A 22,854-nucleotide genomic window follows, 5' to 3' on the forward strand; every position below is an offset into this window, starting at 1 on the left:
TGTTTCCTAACCACTCCTGAAAGGCTCTAATTTTTAGGCCACGTTCCCTAGTCCTAGACTTCCCACAAGTGGATATAGTTTTTATCTACCCTAGCAGTTCCCATTAATATCTTGAAAACTTCGATCAAATCAAATTATCCCTTAATCTTCTAAAACTCCAGGGAATACAACCCTAGTTTGTGTAATCGCTCCCGGCTCCATTCTCATCTGTCCCGTTATAGCCAGCTTCTCCTTTTATTATGCAGTCACTTGTGGTATGCCTCAGGGCTCCAGCGATGATCAACTTTTTTCTAAGCAACGACATGCGACTCCTCAGCACCATTCATGTTTCATTTTTAAATATATGATGTCAGCTCCCAACGCAATCACGCCAACACCACTATCGACTCCAAGACTGCTTATTTCATGTCAAGTCTTGAATTAGCCAACATTTCTTACAGACTAACGAAGGTGAATTCCAAAAAACACCGTCTGCCAACATCTACATGCCTGTGTCTTCAGCTCCATCAACTTCACTGATTGCCCAGAATGAGCAGGTGCTGTGCAATTTCAATGTTTTGCTTGACCCCGAGCTGACCTTCCTTTCCCACATCTGCTTAGTCAACATTAGCGATTTTCCACCTCCAGACTGTTGGTTGCTTGGATCCATACCAACTCCTCTTGCTGCCAAAACCCTAATCCAAGCCTTTGGACGCTCCAGTTAATTTCTTGCATGCCCTTGTCAATGTTTCAAGCTCCACACTTTAGAAACTTTAGTTGACCCAACTCAACAGACCTCTTCTTTGAAGCTCCATTGGGTCCCTACCCTCCCAGTGAACCAACTTCGCTCCCATCCTAATATTCAAATCCTTGCTTGGTCTCAACTTGTCTCACCTGAGGAAGCTTTTCCAGCCATATGTCCCAGTCTGCACCATCCTCTCCTCTTGACATTGGCTTACTGCTCATTTAACCTCCACAATGGAGGTCATTTTTTCAGCCACTACATCCTTATTGCCTGGGACGTTTCTGTAAATGTTGTCACGTTACCATTGCACCCTCCTTCAAAGTTCTCGTAGTAACTTATCTTTAGCCATGCATTCAAGCCCTGCACTTAATTGTTCTTGCGTCCTTTTCCCTTTGTAAAATGCTCTGTGGCATTCAACTGTAGCGGATAGTGCTTAAAACAGCGTTAATCGTCATCATGCAGACATACTAAGTAAAAGAGGCAGGCGCCGCCTTGTCCTCCAGCATCATAAGCCTTGCAGTGGAGGCCTGTAGTCGACCCCCGGGCTATACGAGTTACAACACGGTTCAAGATATGTGCACTCAAAGAGAAAAGCGTGAAAAATACTTTTGGATTTCTGTTAAATTTAAGAAAACCTGGCTTTGCAAAGACTTGTTTATTAAAAGAGCGATACTTTCCTAATGGAAGAGGACTTCAGCGCATCTGCTGAAGCAGACTGTGGACTATACCAATGCCAGGGTGCGATCTTGGAACTCCCAGATGCACATCGACATGGTTTGTTTGAACAACTTGCACTCAGCCTGGACGGGTTAATGAATCAGATGGGCAATATGGTCATCACACTGCTGTAAGAACCCGCAACTGTCCTCTGCATTGTTCAAGGAGCAACTGTTCAGATCTTCTTAAAGGAATCTGAAAGTCTTGTTTGCCACGGTGCAGGCTTATGACCAACATAACCACCCTCCACCTCCCAGGGCATCACTCGTCAATGGATATCAGAAAAACCAGCTTTTCTTAAATTTAACAGGAAATGAAAACTTATTTTTCAGTTTTTTTTCCTCCTTTAGTTGCACATATTTTAAACAGGGGAACTCACTGCATGGCTTATTCTTCATAAACCTCCACTGTGGTTCGCAACAAAGTTAGTCTTAATTTTTTGTTGGTGTAAACTGCCCTCAGAAAATTACACGAAACATATACCAGTGTATCCTTCTGTGTCTATGTATACTGCCAGATAGATGCATCATCCAACTGCTCATGATGATGGTAGTAGTGGTACACTCTACAAAATTTGAAGAAAACTAGTATTTGTGGATAGTGAAAGATTAATATGTATAGTATGTTTAACTATTTTTTCAAAAATGTTTCTCTTAGGCTACTGGCCCTCGAACCTGTGGGGCATGAGGCCTGCTCAGTTGAGGTGGAAAAGAAGAAAGGGTCATGGTCACCATTAACAGGCGAGGAGAATACAAAATGTTAGTATAATTGGCAATGTCCAATCAGAATATTTGGACGTGGGGGGGTGGGGGGGGGCGGAGAAATTGGCTGTATTTACTGATGGTTTGTTTTAAGCAGATAACGTTCTGGATGGTGAAAGGAGAAAGCGGGAGTTCTGGTTTCACAATTTACAGTGATTTTGGTGGGTAGAAATTTCTTCTCACGACACCTGTAATTTTGACGTACTCTTCAAAGAGAACAGAGGACATGGAATTACAACATGGAAACAAGCCATTTGGCCCTGCCCAGCACTTGGGATTAGGACCACTGTGGAGGATAAATGTTTCTAACTACCCGTCATAATTGTAAAACACCTCTGCCAAATCATTCTGCAATCTCCTCTGTTCCAACAAAAATAGCCCCAATTTTCTTTTGTTTTTCCTCATACTGGGTAGCATCCTAGGGGATCTGCAGTATCCTCTCTATTGCCTCAACACATGGAACCCAAAACTGCGCACAGTACTCCAATTGTGGTCTTAAGGTTTTATATAGATTCACTATTAAATCTTGACTTCTGTGTTCTAGACCTCTTGCCATAAACCCCAGTGTTCTATTAATTTTTTAACAGACAAGCCCATTGAAAAAGAAATTAGCTGTCTTAACAAGCCAAGTTTTCAAAAAGGAGAATTCCACAGGCCTTGTGTGTAATGTTGATTCTCTGAACAGAGGTTGCACCATGAGAGTTAAAAGAAATAGGAGCAACATGATCAACCGGGACTTGAAGATGTCAGTCTGAAGGAAGGTAAGCACAAAAAATGGTGCTGAGTAAGTAATAAACAGTGGCAGCACAGTGCTTCTCACTCCACAGCTGCTGCCTGACTTGCTGACTATTTCCAGCCTTTTCTGTTTTTATCACCAGAACAGATATTAGTAGAAAGTCAGTAACTATCAGGAATAAGGTAAATTAGATTGATATGGTGAGAAGAGAGAGAATATGTTTTTTTTTGAGTGGAGGAAATGATCCAGGCACCCAAAACTACTGTAAACCAGAGTTAAGAACACAGTATATTATTTTGTCTATATTAGATTACCACAAAATATCAATACTACGTCTGCTCCAAAATGTATCAAAGAAAAATCTGAGATATTCAAGTGCAAGGTCCCTAGGACTTCCCCACATTCAGGACTAATCTAATGGATGAGAGACTATGAGAATATTTTGGTGGGATTGAAAGTCCAGTTTAATCGCTCAGACCAGATTAAGATAATGCTGAATGAAATGGCCTCCTCTTTTGGGTCCAGATTTTAGTTTAGCAAGTTCTAGAGTCACTTACATTGATAGTTAGATGTTTTGTTGTTCTGCTAACATTTAAAAATAATTATATTTGTCAGTAGGGAAGTGCCATTGTAACTGAATGTGTTTGTGCGTTATAGCAGGTAATTGCACTAAGAATTGATTGCTGTATTTGATCCAATAAAACACTGGCTTTGAATAAGGGGGAAAAAAAAATCAATGTTGCCGTAGTAATCTGTCAGTAAGCTTTGCTGGTGGTTTCTTACCAATGCGATTTAGAGTCTGAAATTTTTTTTAAGGTTTATTACAGCCAAATTGAATTTCTCGATTTCTATTTACAATTACTGTGCACTATGGTTGAATTATTCCAGCTTAGATCATGCAACAAACAACAGCATCAAATAAGGAACAAAATAAGGATCAGGAATTTTTGGGGGGGACTTGGCATACTCTGGGAATTTTGGGGGGAATTGTAAATTCAAGTATTGCTGTTACGGACAGTGTTGAGATAAGGAACAAATATTTATTCGGTTTATTCAGGAAATGTTGATTGCTTTCCAAGCTGCATAAAAATTACAGATGAAGAAACTTTCTGCAAATTAGATCCTGACATAATTTCAAAGTCCAGTCCCATCTTGGTTTGGTCTTGGCAGAAAGTAGCAATTCTCGTCCTAATCTCATTCCCGCCACATTATGTGAAAGCAGTCTTTGTGCAAATTACTGCCTGAAATTGTGGTCCCATGCCCAACATTAGTAGGTACATCCCTCTTATACCGAGATATGGGAATATTACTATTTGATTATCAGTGTTTATGTTACAAATGATGTTCATTGCTGAAAATATTGCATTTAGCTGTAATTCTTGTTTGTGGTTGTTAAAAGTAAAAGTCCATTAATTCTTCTTGCTAGGTCAGCTGCCTTTGCCTCCTCCAGGCCAGTCTTTCAAAGTCAGTTAATATTTAAAAGTGTAGCCTGCAGTAGAGTAGCTGATTTACCCTGCTGGGTGGAACAAACCATTTCTGACTGTTCAGACTCATTCGGCATTATTTCATTCTGGAGACCTTGACGTACCATTATGTTCACGAGGAGCGTGTCCTGTCAGGTGGCATGTGAATGCATAATTATGTTCTTGCTGGACTGGTTGTATGTCTCCCTACTCTAAACAATGCACTACTGTGATGCAAGGTAAAACAATACATGGCATTACAACTGTGTACAGTAACAGCATTCACCATTCCTTTGGATTGATGCATAATATGCCAATATGCATCAGTGCAGCGTAGTCATTCTGCATGATAATCATTTTTATTAAAACAAAAGCAAAACACTGTGGATGCTGGAAATCTGAAATAAAAACAGAAAATGTTGGAAATACCGTGGAGAGAAAGAATTAACGTTTCAGCTCAATGATCTAGATGAAACGTTAACTCTATCTCTTTCCACAGATGCTGCCTGACCTGTCGAGTTTTTCCATCAGTTTCTGTTTTTAGATCATTTTTATTAAGTTCACTTTGCGCCATTATCATGTTGCTTAATCCTGACCCAAGTATAAACTACACTGTGACTGCTTTACATATAGATATAATTAATATCATCAACAGGAATTCTGTCCTTTTAAAGGAAAATTACCAGAGAAAGTTCAGTAAATTGACAGTTAAAATTGCCGAGATTGCGGTGTCTGGTTTATTACCTGTCGCTGGAGCGTGATCAGAAAGGAACATCATTGGCTTTAATGACTGGTTTGAGGGTTTGAATAAAAAGGAGATACCGGCATTGGTGGACAACTTGAGATGATTTACTAGAGAAGCGACATTTTTTCCAGGAGGGATAAGGTGCATCTAAACCAGCTGGGGCCAAAAAATGCCCTTGAATGTAAAAGTGCAATTGGGAGATAGTTAATCTAATTATGACTCCGGCTAATATAATTAATGTATATGGTAGTTTTGTGGTAATGTTACCAGACTAGTAATCTGTTTTTATTATAACTTTATTGTTGAGATAGATTACACCTGGTGGTCATTGTAGAAAGACATGCCACTAATATAGTTTAATCTGTACAGGAATCCATTGTTCAGAGTGTCTAAAATCTGACTAGAGTTTTAAATAAACATGGAAATAGTCTGAAAATCAGCAGCCATTTATGCCCAGTTCTATTTTAATCTTGAAAGCTTGCTCATATACAACATTAACTGGTCAAACAGTCAAATTGTGTTGCTACTTTGGATTCCACAGCAGGTTTAATACCCCCAACTTGTCAATGGATTCATCCCTCTGCAGACAAAACCCTCGACAAGTAGGGATATTAAACCTGCTCTTCTCTCAGGCAGCAGTACATTTCCTAAAATAAATAATGGTTACAAGTGATGAGAGAGGCCAGAAGAGTGTGGAATTTACCCTCGAGGTGCCATTGGGCAGGATTTTATTTCTCATTTCTAAAAGTAATACTTGAGTAACTGGAGTTTGATTCTGGGGAGGTTGGTACTAGTGGGAATTCAGGTTAACACTGCCTACACTTTTAAAATTAGACACAAAGGAATGGTAGTACAAGGGACCTTCATACTGTGTGCAAAGGGTAAACAGAACAGTGGTAGAGGATTTCATTTAATATGGCAAGGGGGTGGGGAAAGTCTGGGGGGGTGGGGGGAGTACGATTAATAAAGCCACTGGAATAGATACAGAGGCTTAGCTAAAATAAATAATGAGAAAATACCGTCAGCAAACTTCAGCATACAATTTATGCTGACATTTCAGGGCAGTACTGAGGGTGCACTGCACAGTTGAGGTGCTGTCTTTTGGTTGAGATATTAAACTGAGACTCTGCCTGCGCAGGTTGACATAAAAGGTCCCAGGGCACTATTCAAAGAAGACCATTAGAGTTCTCCTAGTGTCCTGACCTACATTTATCCCTCAACCAATACCACTAAAACAGATGATCAATTCATCTATCTTATTGGTTTTTGTGTAGCTTTGCTGCTCTTAAATTGTTTGTTATGTGCACCTACGTAACAGTAACTTCAAAAGTAATTAATTGGCTGTGAAGCGCTTGGGACATACGGAGGTCGTGAAAGGCAGTTATGCAGATGTATGTTTGTGTTTGCTTCTATGAGGAGGGAACAGGGTAATGGGATTCGTTTTGGATTGCTCTAGCAAAAAGCCAGCATGTACTTAAATAGAAACATAGAAAATAGGTGCAGGAGAAGGCCATTCGGCTCTTCGAGCCTGCACCACCATTCAATATGATCATGGCTGATAATGCAACTTCAGTACCCCATTCCTGCTTTCTCTCCATATCCCTTTAGCCGTAAGGGCCACAGCTAACTCCCTTTTGAATATATCTAACAAACTGACCTCAACAACTTTCTGTGGTAGAGAATTCCACAAGTTCACAATTCTCTTGAGTGAAGAAGTTTCTCCTCATCTCGGTCCTAAATGGCTTACCCCTTATCCTTAGACTGTGACCCTTGGTTCTGGACTTCCCCAACATCGGGAACATTTTTCCTGCATCTAACCTGTCCAATCCCGTCAGAATTTTATATGTTTCTGTGAGATCCCCTCTCATTCTTCTAAATCCCAGTGAATATAAGCCTAGTCGATCCAGTCTTTCTTCATATGTCAGTCCTGCCATCCCAGGAATCAGTCTGGTGAACCTTCGCTGTGTTCCCTCAATAGCAAGAACGCCCTTCCTCAGATTAGGAGACCAAAACTGTATACAATATTCAAGGTGTGGCCCCACCAAGGCCCTGAACAACTGCAGTAAGACTTCCATGCTCCTATACTCAAATCCTCTCGCTACGAAATCAACATGCCATTTGCCTTCTTCACCGCCTGCTGTACCTGCATGCCAACTTTCAATGACTGATGTACCATGACACCCAGGTCTCATTGCACCTCCCCTTTTCCTAATCTGTCACCATTCAGATAATATTCTGCCTTCCTGTTTTTGCCACCAAAGTGGATAACCTCACATTTATCTACATTACACTGCATCTTCCATGCATTTGCCCACTCAAGTCACCCTGCAGCCTCTCAGCATCCTCCTCACAGCTCACACTGCCACCCAGCTTAATGTCAGCTGCAAACTTGGAGATATTACATTCAATTCCTCCGTCTAAATCATTAATGTATATTGCAAATAGCTGGGGTCCCAGCACTGAACATTGCGGTACCCCACTAGTCACTGCCTGCCATTCTGAAAAGGACCCTTTATCCTTTATTCCTACTCTTTGCTTCCTGTCTGCCAACCAGTTCTCTACCCACGTCAATACATTACCCCCAATACCATGTGCTTTAATTTTGCATACTAATCTCTTGTGTGGGACCTTGTCAAAAGCCTTCTGAAAGTCCAAATACGCCACATCCACTGGTTCTCCCTTGTCCACTTTACTAGTTACATCCTCAAAAAATTCCAGAAGATTTGTCAAGCATGATTTCCCTTTCATAAATCCATGCTGACTTGGACTGATCCTGTCACTGATTTCCAATTGCGCTGCTGTTACATCTTTAATAATTGATTCCAACATTTTCCCCACTACCGATGTCAGGCTAACTATAATTCACTGTTTTCTCCCGCCCTCCTTTTTTAAAAAGTGGGGTTACATTAGCTACCCTCCAATCCATAGGAACTGATCCAGTCTATAGAATGTTGGAAAATGACCACCAATGCATCCACTATTTATCGGGCCACTTCCTTAAGTACTCTGGGATGCAGACTATCAGACCATGGAGATTTATCGATCTTCAATCCCATCAATTTCCCTAACACAATTTCCTGACTAATAAGGATTTCCTTCAGTTCCTTCTTCTCGCTAGACCCTCGGTCCCCTAGTATTTGCAGAAGGTTACTTGTGTCTTCCTTAGTGAAGACAGAACCAAAGTATTTGTTCAATTTGTCTGCCATTTCTTTGTTCCCCATTATAAATTCACCTCATTCTGCCTGCAAGGGACCTACATTTGTCTTCACTAATCTTTTTCTCTCCACATATCTAAAGAAGCTTTTGCAGTCAGCTTTTATGTTCTCTGCAAGCTTACTCTCACTCTATTTTCCCCCTCCTAATTAAACCTTTTGTCCTCCTCTGCTAAATTCTAAATTTCTCCCAGTCCTCAGGTTTGCTGCTTTTTCTGGCCAATTTATATCCCTCTTCCTTGGATTTAACGCTATCCCCAATTTCCCTCGTTAGCCACGGTTGAGCCACCTTCCCCGTTTTATCTTTACGTCAGACAGTGATGTACAATTGTTGAAGTTCATCCATGTTGATACGCTCATAATAAAGCATGAAACTTAGTACTGTGAACAATGAGCAAGTGTGACCTTAGCTCCTTTAATGAGACTCCAGAGTGCAGGTACCTCGTGGGTGACCTGCTTATATACAGTGCTCCCAAGGGATGCTGGGATCCCTTGGGACTCCAACAAGTAGGCCCTCTGGTGGTAGTGATACAGGTTGCAAGGGGTTAAATACATAACATCACTCCCCCGTAAAGTTAATCGTACACTTATTTACAAGGCGAGACGATCTGGGGCTTTTCGCTCCTTGTTGATCTTCTCGGTACCAATGTGGGTGTGGATGGGTTGGTTAGTTCTTCACTGGGCTGCTGGGCGGCCGGCCTTGCCGGACTGCTGGGGACATTGAGATAGGCTTCGTGGTCAACCATGATGTCGGTTGCCACTTGTGTGTGTGTTGGAGGGTCAAAGTTGGTGGTGCCTCCCTCAGGTTGTTCGTAACTGTTGGTGAACTGCAATTTGATTTGGTCCAAATGTTTTCTGCACGTTAGTCCATTGGCCAATTTGACCTACAACACCCTACTCCCCTCTTTGGCTATGACCGTGCCAGCAAGCTATTTGGGACCATGTCCATAATTGAGTACAAACACTGGTCATTGACCTCAATATCGTGTGACAAATTTGCACGGTCATGGTACACACTTTGTTGATGCCGCCTGCCCTCCACATGATAATGGAGATCAGGGTGGACAAGAGAGAGCCTTGTTTTAAGCTTCCTTTTCATGAGCAGCTCGGCTGGGGGAATCCTGGTGAGTGAATGGAGTTGGTGCCATAGCTGAGCAGCACTCGGGACAATCGGGCCAGCAGGGAGCTTTCCAACACGCATTTCAAGCTTTGCTTGATGGTCTGAACTGCCCGTTCTGCCTGGCCGTTGGATGTGGGCTTGAACGGGGCAGATGTGACGTGCTTGATCCCATTGCGAGCCATGAATTCCTTGAATTCAGTACTGGTGAACACGTCCCATTGTCGCTGACTAGGACATCCGGCAGGCCGTGCGTGGCAAACATGGCTCGTAGTGTTTCAATGGCGGCCGTGGACGTGCTTACAGACATTAATGCACATTCAATCCATTTTGAGTAAGCATCCACGACAACCAAGAACATTTTGCCTAGAAATGGGCCCGCAAAGTCCACGTGGATCCTCGACCACGGTTTGGAGGGCCACGACCACAAACTTAGTGGTGTCTCTCTGGGTGCATTGCTCAACTGAGAGCAAGTTTGCACTGGCACACGCATGACTCTAAATCTGAGTCGATGCCGGGCCACCATACATGGGATCTGGCTATGGATTTCATCAGTACAATGCCTGGGTGGGTGTTGTGCAGTTCAGAAATGAACGTATCTCTGCCTTTCTTGGGCAAGACAACGCGATTACCCAACAGACAGTCTGCCTGCAGGGACATTTCGTCTTTGCGCCTGTGGAACGGCTTAATCACCTCCTGCATCTCCACTGGGACGCTGGACCAGCTCCCATGGAGGACACATTTTTTTTTACCTAGGACAGTAAAGGATCCTGGCTGGTCTAGGTCCTAATCCGGCAGGCTGTAACGGGTGACTTTTCATTTTCGAATGCATCCATCACCATAAGCAAGTCTGCAGGCCGTGCCATTTCAACCCCGGTGGTGGGCAATGGTAGCCGACTGAGAGCATCAGCGCAGTTCTTTGTGCCCGGTCTGTGGTGGATTACATAGTTGTATGCCAACAGCGTGAGCGCCCATCTTTGGATGCGGGCAGAGGCATTGGTGTTAATCCCTTTGCTCTCAGAGAACAGCGATATGAGCGGTTTGTGGTCAGTTTCAAGCTCAAACTTGAGGCCAAACAAGTACTGGTGCATTTTTTTCACCCCGTAAATGCACGCTAGAGCCTCTCTTTCAATCGTGCTGTAGGTCCTTTTGGCCTTAGACAAACTCCTGGACGCCTAAGCGACCGGTTGCAAAATCTCCGATTTGTTAGCCTGTTGTAACACACACCCGACCCCATATGACGACGCATTGCAAGCTAGCACTAATCGTTTACAAGGGTTTTACAGGACAAGCAGTTTGTTTGAACAACAGATTTCTGGCTTTCTCAAAGGCAGCCTCTTGTGAGTTCCCCCATACCCAGTCGTCTCCCTTGCACAGTAGCACATGTAGAGAGGGGTTCTAGCAGGGTGCTTAACCCGGGTCGGAAATTACTGAAATAGTTAAGAAATACCACTCCGTCACGTTCTATGGTCTCAGCGTGTTCTTGATGGCCCCCATCTTGGCGTCGGTGGGTCTGATGACGTCTTCTTCCCAAGAACTCGACCTCCAATGCCAGGAAAACACACTGAGCGTTTCCGTGTGATCCAATCGACTAAGAACCTTTTCCAGGTTCTTCAAGTGCTTAGTTGTGTCCCGACCTGTAACCAGTATGTTGTCCTGGAAAACCACGGTGCGAAGAACTGACTTTAGCAGGCTCTCCATGTTCCATTGGAAGATTGCCGCGGCCGATCGAATCCCGAACGGGCATCTGTTATAGATGAACAGACCTTTGTACGTGTTAATGCAGGTGAGGCCTTTCGACGACTCCTCCAGCTCCTGCGTCATGTAGGCCGAGGTCAGGTCCAACTTGGTGAACATCTTCCCTCCAGCCAGTGTCGCAAATAGGTCGTCTGCCTTGGGTCGCGGGTACTGGTTCTGCAGCGAGAAACGGTTAATCGTTACTTTATAGTCCCCACAAATTCTGACCGTGCCGTCACCTTTAAGTACCGGGACAATCGGACTGGCCCATTCATTGAATTCCACCGGCGCGATGATGCCTTCTCGCTGCAGCCTGCCCAGCTCAATTTCCACTTTCTCACGCATCATATATGGTACCGCCCGTGCCTTGTGGTGGATGGGTCGCATACCGGGAACCAAATGGATCTGCACTTTCGACCACAAGAAGCTGCCAATGCCCGACTCGAACAACGATGGAAATCTACTCAGAACCTGGGCACGAGGCGTCCTCGACAGATGAAAGCGCTCGGATGTCGTCCCAGTTCCAGCGGATTTTTCCCAGCCAACTTCTGCCAAACAGTCTGGGGCCATCCCCTGGCACGATCCACAGCGGGAGTTTGTGTACTGCTCCATCATAAGAGACTTTGACTTCTGCACTGCCAATTACAGGGATTACTTCCTTGGTGTAAGTTCTTTGTTTGGTGTGAATGGGGCTGAGCTTGGGCCTGTGTGCCTTGTTGCACCACAGCCTGTCAAGGCCTTTTTACTCATTATGGACTGATTCGCACCCGCGTCCAGTTCCATAGATATAGGAATTCCGTTCAGTTCAACTTTCAACATTATTGGTGGACATTTCGTGGTGAATGTGTGTACCCCGTGCACTTCTGCCTCCTCAGTATGAGTCTCCAATTCAGCCTGATACACAGTGGATCGATCTTCCTCTGCAATGTGGTGATTTGAAGGGTTTGCAGCTCGCCTGCACATTCGCTGGAGGTGTCCCATTGTTCTGCAGCCGGTGCACGCATAGTGCTTGAAGCGGCATTGATGGGCCCGATGATCACCTCCACAGCGCCAACAAAGTGTTAACTGCCTCGCATTAACGATTGATGGCGGACTCTGGGTCATCTGAGGTCGTGCAGCAGCAGCCGGCGTGTACTTTCTGCCATGTATGTTCCTGCTCGAAAATGACGTTACTTTGTGCACGGTACTAGCCGAAACCTCTTTACTCTGCGAAATCTGTTTGGTGTTGTCGCTGGTGGACATAAATGCCTGGGCTATCTTTATGGCTTTGCTTAGATTCAGAGTTTCAACAGTCAACAGTTTGCAGAGGATTATCTCATGGCCAATGCCCAGTACAAAATGTCTCTAAGCATTTGTTCTAGGAATCCCTCAAATTCGCAATGTCCTGCAAGGCGCCTTAGTTCGGCGACATAGCTCGCCACTTCCTGGTCCTCCGACCGTTGACATGTGTAGAACCGATCGATATCTCGCCATCAAAACGCTTTCCTTAGGATTTAGATGCTCCCGGACCAGCATACAGAATTCTCCATAGGATTTAGTTGTTGGTTTACTGGAGCTAGAAGATTCTTCATAAGGGCATAGGTTGTTGCCCCACAGACAGTAAGGAGGATCACCCTTCGTTTGGCCGCGTTCTCGTTCCCTTCTGGCTCGTTGGCCACAAAGTATTAGTCGAGTCTCTCTACGAAGGCCTCCCAATTGTCCCCTTCTGAGAACTTCTCCAGGATACCAACTGTTCTTTGCATTTTCACGCAGTTGTTTGTTACCTTGTCACCAATTGATACACTCATAATAAAGCATGAAACTGAGTACTGTGAACAATGAGCAAGTGTGACCTTAGCTCCTTTAATAAGACTCGAGTGCAGGTACCTCGTGGGTGGCCTGCTTATATACAGTGCTCCCAAGGGATGCTGGGATCCCTTGAGACTCCAACAGATAGGCCCTCTGGTGGTGGCGTGATACAGGTGGCAAGGGGTTAAATACATAACACGTGATCTTTAAATGTCTGCCCTTGCCGATCCACCGTCAACCCTTTAAGTATCATTCGCCAGTCTATCCTAGCTAATTCATGTCTCATACCATCGAAGTTACCTTTCTTTAAGTTCAGAACCCTAGTCTCTGAATTAACTGTCACTCTCCATCTTAATGAAGAATTCTACCATATTATGGTCATTCTTCCCCAGGGGGCTTTGCACAACAAGATTACTAATTAATCCTCTCTCATTACACAACACCCAGTCTAGGATAGCCAGCTCTCTAGTTGGTTCCTCGACATATTGGTTTAAAAAACCATCTCTTATATACTCCAGGAAATCCTCCTCCACCGTACTACCAATCTATATGTAGATTAAAGTCACCTATGATAACTGTTGTACCTTTATTGCATACATCCCTAATTTCCTGTTTGATGCCATCCTCAACCTCACGACTACTGTTTGGTGGTCTGTACACAACTTCCACTAGCGTTTTCCACCCTTTGGTGTCCCGCAGCTCTACCCATACAGATTCCACATCATCCAGGCTAATGTCCTTCCTTATTATTGCATTAATTTCCTCTTTAACCAGCAATGCTATCCCACCTCCTTTTCCTTTCTGTCTATCCTTCCTGAATATTGAATACCCCTGGATGTTGAGTTCCCAGCCTTGGTCATCCTGGAGCCATGTCTCCGTAATCTTAATTACATCATATCCGTTAACAGCTATCTACGTAGTTAATTCATCCACCTTATTACAAATGCTCCTCGCACTGAGACACAGCCTTCAGGCTTGTTTTTTTAACACTCTTTGTCCTTTTAGAATTATGTTGTAATGTGGCCCTTTTTGATTTTTGCCTTTGATTTCTCTGCCCTCCACTTTTCCTTATCTCCTTTCTACATTTTGCTTCTGCCCCCATTTTACTTCCCTCTGTCTCCCTGCATAGATTCCCATCCCCCTGGCATATTAGTTTATACCCTCCCCAACAGCACTAGCAACACTCCGCCTAGGACATCGGTTCCGGTCCTGCCCAGGTGCAGACCGTCCGGTTTGTACTGGTCCCACCTCCCTCAGAACCGGTTCCAATGTCCCAGGAATTTGAATCCCTCCCTCTGGCACCTTATTCAAGCCACGTATTCATTTCAACTATCCTGCTATTTCTACTCTGACTAGCGCATGGCACTGGTAGCAATCCTGAGATTACTACCTTTGAGGTCCTACTTTTTAATTTAACTCCTAGCTCCCTAACTTCAGCTTGTAGGACCTCATCCTGTTTTTTTTACCTATATCGTTGGTACCTATATGCACCACAACAACTGTTCACCCTCCCCCTCTAGAATGCCTGCAGCTGCTCCAAGACATCCTTGACCTTTGCACCAGGGAGGCAACATACCATCCTGGAGTCTCGATTGCGGCTGCAGAAATGCCTATCTATTCCCCTTACAATAGAATTCTTTACCACTATAGCTCTCCCACTCTTTTTCCTTAATGGGTTAAATGGCTTCCTTCTGTGCTGTAAAGTTCTACTTCAATGGTGTTTCTAGCCCCTTATGTTCCAATTTTCACCTCCAATCCTCGTTTTTGATTTGTGCAAGCATCATCATGCCAACATTGAGGGGCCTGGAGCCAGCTTCAAAACTGCTGAAAAATTCAAGAAATCTGACTGACAGTCAATCTGTGACTACAGCGTATGTAACATGAGCTTGTCTCCGATCGGAATTTGTGTAACTGCAGCCTCAACATCGTGCTTCTTCTCGCCTTACCCAACTAAAAGAGGAAATAGAAATTGAGATAGAAAAGAACTATAAGCCTGATATGTCCAATGCTGTCCGGGGCAAAGGAAATGAGGAGTGAGATTTTCCTTCTTCACCGTTTATAACAGAACATGGAGTTCTGTAATAAAACTGTAATGCTACAAACTCTCAACATAATTAGGCAACTCAAGTTTAAAATGGTAAAGCATTCATTGCTGGTACTCGAGTCCACTAGCTTTAATTTATTATCGAATAGTTTTAAGTGATGGGCTTTTCAAAGATGCTGATTAAACCATAATGGGATGTATACTTGAACATTCTGCTCATAAGCTTTTTTAATTAGAGCTGTGCATGTTCTTTAAAACCAGAAAAGGATTATTTGAAAACATTTTTGTCTTTATCCTGTCCTATGGGAAAGGTTTGATCGATTTTCAGCTATGTTTAACAAACACTAATTAGATTTGTCTCAACTTTTCCAGTCAACTCTTCAGGAATACAGATTTATCTGCTATCCGCATGGCAGCAATACGAAGCCTGAGGAAAACACACCAGAACATTACACTGTACCGATTCTCGCTCACACTCTAATAGGCAGAAGCACACCAGGACATTGAATGCATGTGCTGAATTTAAAATAATAAACCCGAAAGCTAACTCAAAGCTGGCCTAAAAGCTTTTCCCCATTTTCAATTTCAAACATTCTTCATGAATATTCCGAGATATGATTCATGAATATTCCAAGATATGATTCAAGAAGTCTGTTTTTGTGCTGCAGGAAAGAGAAAGAAAGTCTAGGCAAGAACATTTAATGCAATTTATCTGGAAATATTCTAAATGGTGCTCGTTTGAAAAGAAGCTAGACCTGCGCAACAGTGATTGTCAGTGGGTAACTACTCTGGGATTATCCTTTACTCATTTTATTTTGCACAAAAATTTGAGTAGAGCTTTTGGAAGGTTAAGGGATCTGACCTCACAGCTCACCTTCGTGTTCCTTTTCTGTCATTCCAGCTTTTTTCATTTTCTTTGGCGTTTTCATGAAAAGAGGGAATATTGTCCTTAGTCCAAGGATGTCCACAAACTTATGGCAGTTATCAGACCCTTCAGGACCAATCACCGCATGATCCAACACCTTTAGAGCACTGGCTCGTGACATTTTCTTTTCTCTATAAAACATAAATTATACAGGGTTGATTAAAACAAGTGAATGCTTCTCTTCATCACATGCAATGTTTAAAAATGTTGCAGTAAAATTTTAAAACTCGCTACAAATCCTAACTAGGACTTTCGGAATACGGGGATAATTTCTTTACTAACCGTACATATTCTTCAAAATTAATTCCAAGATTCAGATCTCATCTTTCATAATGGTGCAGAATTACCTCTGCAGTCCCCATAGGAAGCACAACACATTGGTGTATGTAAATCAGAAGAATCATCTCAATAATTTAAGTAGGTTTTCACTTAGAGGTTATTTTCTGTAATAAATTGCAGGTACTCATTTGCTTATTTCTGTGTAGAACTCAAAATTTACTCTTGTCACAACAATTTAAATATAATCAAGCCCTTAAATTAGCTTTTTTTTTTAAACCTTAAAAAATCTTTGCTATGTTTTTGCACTGCTTGTGGGATTTGACGAGGGAATGGCAGAAGTGGAAGGTCGGAACCTACCATCCAGCCTTTCAATTTGATGTGTGGTCCCACTTGGTTCTAAAACTAAAGGCAAAATTAAACTGATGAGAAAAATCGAATCAGTTACAGAGCATCCCAAAAGAGCAGCAAGTAAACTGGTCATTAGGTGCACAAAGGAAGGGGCTCACCAGTGGCAGGCTTCACGACATTACTGATGATTTCATGGTTCACCCATGTATAGCATAACCAAGCAATGCATGCAAGTAATTAGTGAAGGAGCCAGTGAACACAAGATATGGGTATTTGGAGAGTTTGGGATATAGAGGCTGATTATTAGCAACCTTCAACATACAGAGAAACACTTTCTGTCAAGCATCAAGGTTTTCTTTTTATGAGATTATCTTCTAATCCCAACTCCTTTTGGACAAAATAAATCCTGATACAAAGGCGGCAGCAGTCCTGCTTTCAAGCCTCCATAATTGGCACTCAACAGTAGATGAGTTCTCCCTCTTTTTTTCCCCCCTGCTCATTGGTAAGGACCAAACCTCAACTCAAGTCCTTCCCCAGAGAATGGGCTTGCTTGCATCACAACTGGTACATCATCCTTTCTTAAGAGGCTCCATCTGCCCTCTAAAGATCCCATGGCACTATTTCAAAGAAGAACAGAAGAGTTCTCTCTGTGTCCTGGTCAATATTTATCACTCAACCAACATCCATAAAAACAGATTATCTGGTTATTATTTCATTGCTGTTTGTGGGACCGATCTGTGAGCAAATTGGCTGCCGCATTTCCCTATATTGTAACAGTGACTACACTTCAAAAATATGTTATTAGCTGTAAAGTGCTTTGGGACATCCTGAGGTTGTGACACATGCTATATAAATGCAAATTCGTTCTTTCTTTTTCCTGCATGATAGTAATTATTGTTTGGAATTTACATCAAATAGGAATCGTTTCTTACAATCCCGAGATCAGAAATGAGGTATTTTTGCACCAGATTAAAAGATTCCCTTTGGCAGTGACTGCTGCATGCCACTCTCCTCCTTTTACATTGTCAGAAAGTGGACGATGTAAATGTGCCTGGCTCTGCTGTACAATACAGAGACCCAAAGTGTTAACACTCAGGACTATCTCACTGTGTTTACTGAAACAGGCAGCCTTACCCCAAACACAGATTTGTAGATCCACATTATCGAGGATGTACACTGCCCTTGTCCCATGAATGTCAGGTCATTTACACCGGGAGACAACTACACGTCTGCCATCTTCCAGAATAAAAATGCCTTTTGACGAGTTGACAGCAAAGATAAATAAAATGTAGCCAGACCATCAAATATTCCCTTTCCATCAAAGTTAGAGGAGAATGACTGAATCGTATGAAGAGAAACTGAGACTACCGAGGAATCTTGGGAGGAAATGTTGGGCCGATGCACTAAAAACAAATTTCCTTCAGTGTGGGAGAGAGGGAATAAACATATTACAGATGTATACTGGGATTGTGGTCCTTAGCAAAAATGTTACTGATCAACCCTGACTTAAGACAAAAGTTTCCATTTGAATTTTGAGATTAAATACAAGAAGCATGCCCAGTCTCGGACATTACACACTATTAGTATTTCATTTTCCTTAGATATGTCCAAAAATATTCATGTGATGCAAAGTTTTGCAATAGAACAGAGGCATCTGTAGTTTTAGAGATCGGGCTTGCCCTTCAAATTTGGAACACGGAAACCTGCAATAAATATGCAAACACATACTTTAATGAAAATAGTTCCCAAACGTCCACAACAACAAAGGTCAATACATAGGGCTGCCTCAGGAAAAACGTGGTTTTCCGTCACACAAAGGAGTAGCATGAATGCAATGAAGATTGACAAATTTTAGTTTTATAGGGCTCAATTTTGACCCACCCCTTTTTTCGGTGCACTTACCGGAGATGCGGCGCTTTTCTCCGTTGAGAAGTGCACCGAAAAAATTCCTCCCCACTTTGGCCGCTGTCTGGCCTCTCTCTAGTCGTCGCGCAGCGTGGTCAGTCGAGTCGGGGTAGGAGCCAGCGTTCTGCGCTGAAAACAGTGCCGGGACGTCTGCGCATGCGCATTGGAATCGGGTTGTGATGTCCGCGCATGCGCAGTGGTGCCGAAATTTGGCAATTGGCCCTGCCTCTCTCCCCACAGATGCCGCATTCACTCGCTCTCCTCCTCCCCTCCCTCCCCCACCCCCCACCAACCCCCCCGTTCATTTGCAGCCCAACTTCTCTTTCTCTCTCCCCGTGGAATACAGGTGCCGCGTTGAATCTCGACACCCATCGCTCCCGCCTCTAGCCCAGGCTGAGTGGCCTCCCGGTGCATGTTGTCGTGCCGCCCCTAGCCCAGGCCGAGTGACCTCCTGCACCAGCAGGCTCGCTGCCTTCCCGGGCCCAGTTTTAAGATGAAGGTAGGACTTACTTCAATTTTTTATTTGTTATTTAATTCTTAGAACTTTTTGTTTGCAAGGTTTGATGCTTGGTGATTTTAGGTACAGGTCCTCTCCACTTCTTTTATTTTTGTAGTTTAAGCTTCCATGAATGCTTCTGTTGTATAGTAAATTAACTTTGCGAAGTTTATCATATGATATCCTGTATAGCTGTTTGATCCTATTCACATTGGTTAGTCATTAAGATTTTTATTAGTGACCAAATTAAATTTGAGTCTTTTGAAACTCACTCGGCCAGGGCTAGGAGCGGGCGAGCAGCAGAACTGATGGTGCTCCTGCCTGGATGATTTCTCAGTTCTGCTGCCCGGGCCAAATGGCCTCCAATGTACCTACCTGCGCTGATTTCTTAACTCTCCGCAAGGGTTTTCTGAAGAGGCCACATACGCTGGCCTAAGTAGATTTGGAGTAACCATTAGCTGGCCAAAGTTGCTTAAATGGGCAGAACTGGCGTAGGTGGCTGGTAATGCCCCCTTTTGAGAAAAAAAACTAAACTAAAACAATCATAATTAATTCACTTACACTGGTGCAAATTGAATGTGCAAAATGGGGATTTTTAAGATACGCCAGAAAAATCAAGTTACTCCAAAAAAAAACGGAGCAACTCCTGGCCAAAATTGAGCTCAATCATAAGGTGTAGGTAAATGGGAGATTATTAATGTGGTACTAATCTTAGGATCTGTATTCTGAAAGAATTTATCGTGTATTTAAAATCTAGAAGTATTTTAAATATAAAGAAAGCAGATGAACTAGTGGTTTCATCTCTGCAATATGTGTGAGAATACAACCCAGACAGGTGGATTGAACATTTGCTTTGGATCTAATGAAAGGTCATCGACCTGAAATGTTAACTGTTTCTCTCTCCACAGATGCTGCCTGACCTGCTGAGTATTTTCAGCATTTTCTGTCTTTATAATCTGCAGAAGTCTCTTATCAATAGCTTCTATCTGCAAATTGCAAATAAGTAGACCACAATGAAAATCTGACAGTATCTGTTCTAATCACTGTCTTTGCACACATATTATGCTAGATCTGAGCGTTACTTCAGCCATCCTAATTTTGTTGAGGCAAAATGCTACAGGAACTATTCATTTGTTAAATTATGAGTCATGAAAACAGCAACAATGTACATGGCTTCATAATCTTTATAAATAAAACTATACAAGTAATCCATGTTTACACAAAAATCTAATTTAAAATACTGCAGGATTATCAAATGGTGTCACAAATCTGTAATATATTGAAATCCTTGAGTTGATGACACTCTAGTGTCCCCAGTATGCTAAAATCAATGGGTAATGCAGTAATAGTAATAACTAATGTCTGTTATTTTGTTTGCCTCAGAAGTGGCAGTCTCAGCCCATTCCATCAAACACAAGTGAAAGGCATACTGTTTCCTCTGACTATCCCCAAGCAAGGCCATGAGAGATTCATTAGTATATTAATACCTGTAAATGGTTGAGTAGTTCATTTCTTGTATTAGATTATTTTCAGTTTAACAAAATGGACACGTGTTCTGAATTTTACAAGAAGTAGTTATTAAATAAAGATTTGGTTTAGAAATGAATGAAAAGGTAGAAAATTACCCACTTTGGTTTTGACAAATTTTAGAAATATTTACTTTATTGCCTTCAATCTACAGGTCAGTCGATTCCAGCTCTATGAGACCATGCCTGACAGATAGCAGATGCATGAATTCAGTTAGCATTTAGACTTTTGGAAATCAATGCATTGATTACACTGTCCCCAAATGATTTTAGAAATATTTATTCTTTCAACCTTAAACCAATTCCCAGGTTTCAGCAGTCTGATTAAACTGTCACTGCACTGCCAGCAAAATGAAGAAGCTTTGTCAACTCTAAAGTGAGCCCAAGTCATGGACAGTCCAATGTTATCTTATTTTCACAACACACAGCCTGAGACACCAATTCAATTCCTCAATAATTACAATTTCAAACATCTAAATGCACATGTCTAATTCTCTTTCACCTAAAATAGGGCCCAAGTTTCGGGCCGTGCCTAAAACGGCGCAGCCCTGACCTGGATGCCCGTTTTTCACGCTCGAAAGTGCGCTGAAAAAAACCTCCGATATTCTCCGGCTCCTCGCAGGTCTTCAGCAGCTTGGCGCGGCGCGCACAGAACAGCGGGGGGCGGAGCCAGACACTCGTGCCGATTTTACAAGCAGTGGGGGGCGGGCCTAATTTAAATAAAGCAACGTCGTGCCGGCAACCCAGTGGGAAATAAACATTGGCACGCGGCCATTTTTAAAGGGACAAGAGGAAAAGTGAAGATTTGTCTCGTGGACCCCTGGAAAGGCTTGTGATTTAATTTGAGTGATTTTTTTGCATAATACGTGGTGTTGACAATGCAGCACCCATTCTGCAAATTTAAGTTTAAATGTGGCTGCCTCTCCCTGGCCAAATGGCCTCAGTCCCCCTCACAGCTCGAAGGCTGCTTGATTGCTGTATCTTCGGCTGCCGTCGAGCCACTGACACCTCCCCGATCGCGTGGCCGAATGGCCTCAGTCCCCTTCGCAGCTCGAAGGCTGCTTGCTGTTTCTTCGGCTGCCGTCCAGCCACTGACGCCGCCCCTATCCCGTGGCCGAATGGCCTCAGTCCCCTTCGCAGCTCGAAGGCTGCTTGTTGTTTCTTCTGCTGCCGTCCAGCCACTGATGGAAGGAAGGCCTGAAGCACCGCAGCTCGAAGGCTGCTTGCTGCCGCTGTTGGGCTGCCGTCGAGACACTGACGCCACCCCTGTCTCCAACATGAAAGGCCTGCCTGAAGCACTGCAGCGCGAAGGCTGCTGCTGCTTCACACAGGTAGGAACATGGAATATTTAATCTTTGCTTTGTTTATAAATTTTTATTCAGGTTGGATCTTTATTTGTATAAGTATGACTGTTGTATGCTTGTAGAATTTAATTACTTTCCTTCCCCCCCCTCTCGTTCCCTTCGCCTAATTTGTAACCTACGCCTGATTTGTAAAGTGTAGGCAAGGTTTTTTCGAGCGTACAACAATCTTCACTTACTCCATTCTAAGTTAGTTTGGAGTAAGTTTTCACTGCCTAAACTTTGAAAAAAAATTCTGTTCCAAAGTGAAACTGTTCTAACTGACTAGAACTGGAGCAAACTAAATGCCGAGAATTGCAATTTCTAAGATACTCCATTCTAAACCAGTTGCTCCAAAAAAAACAGGAGCAACTCAGGCCGAAACTTGGGCCCAATGTAACAACTAACTGAACCCAAACAAAAATGAGCTATGATGGACAGGTATTTTAGTCAGTCCATATTTTGCTTCATACATGAGTCTGGCATTAGTTAGTAATTCTGTCTGCATCAAACCAAACATAAACTGATCCATGTTCAATCTGCATTAATTTTATGGTTCTAGCCAAATCACTGCTGAAACCTCAGCAAGTATAAAAGACACTAAAAGATTAATTCTGTACAGCCCAAACATTACATTTTGGTTTCAGAGCGAAGTATTAAAAAAGTGCCTTTACCTGAGCATTAGGTTCATGAGCTGCAGTCCCTCACCCTTCAGAAATCGATCTCTATTTGAGCTTAACATCAGGCATGAACAAAGACTATCAAACAGGTTCTCCATCATTTCGAGCTCCTCGTTTGTACTGGGATTATGACGTTTGAACAACTGAAAAAGGATGAGAGAAGATTTTTATTCATCATATCAGAATTAGGCCAACACTAAATTACAGCATGCAAGATTTTAAATGAGGTCAAAGACATTTCATAATTGAAAAAAATACTAAAAAGCTAGAGGTTTGGAAACTGTAGTTCCACTACAATATAGAAAAAGAAA

The 22,854-nt window shown here is 42.8% G+C and overlaps 1 protein-coding gene across 1 annotated transcript in view; it reads right to left on the reverse strand.

Annotated features, from left to right (window-relative positions):
* The window catches only part of ctnnbl1 (catenin, beta like 1), a 248,412-nt gene that overhangs the window by 110,032 nt on the left and 115,526 nt on the right, over positions 1-22,854 (reverse strand). Inside the window, exons 10-11 of the mRNA XM_070894879.1 lie at positions 22,538-22,686; positions 15,919-16,100 (exon numbers count right to left, since the gene is read on the reverse strand). Of these exons, the coding sequence (XP_070750980.1) occupies positions 15,919-16,100; positions 22,538-22,686 (331 nt within the window). The remainder of the gene's footprint in view (positions 1-15,918; positions 16,101-22,537; positions 22,687-22,854) is intronic.

This window comes from Pristiophorus japonicus, chromosome 12 (genome assembly GCF_044704955.1).
Source record: "Pristiophorus japonicus isolate sPriJap1 chromosome 12, sPriJap1.hap1, whole genome shotgun sequence".
Taxonomy (NCBI): domain Eukaryota; kingdom Metazoa; phylum Chordata; class Chondrichthyes; family Pristiophoridae; genus Pristiophorus; species Pristiophorus japonicus.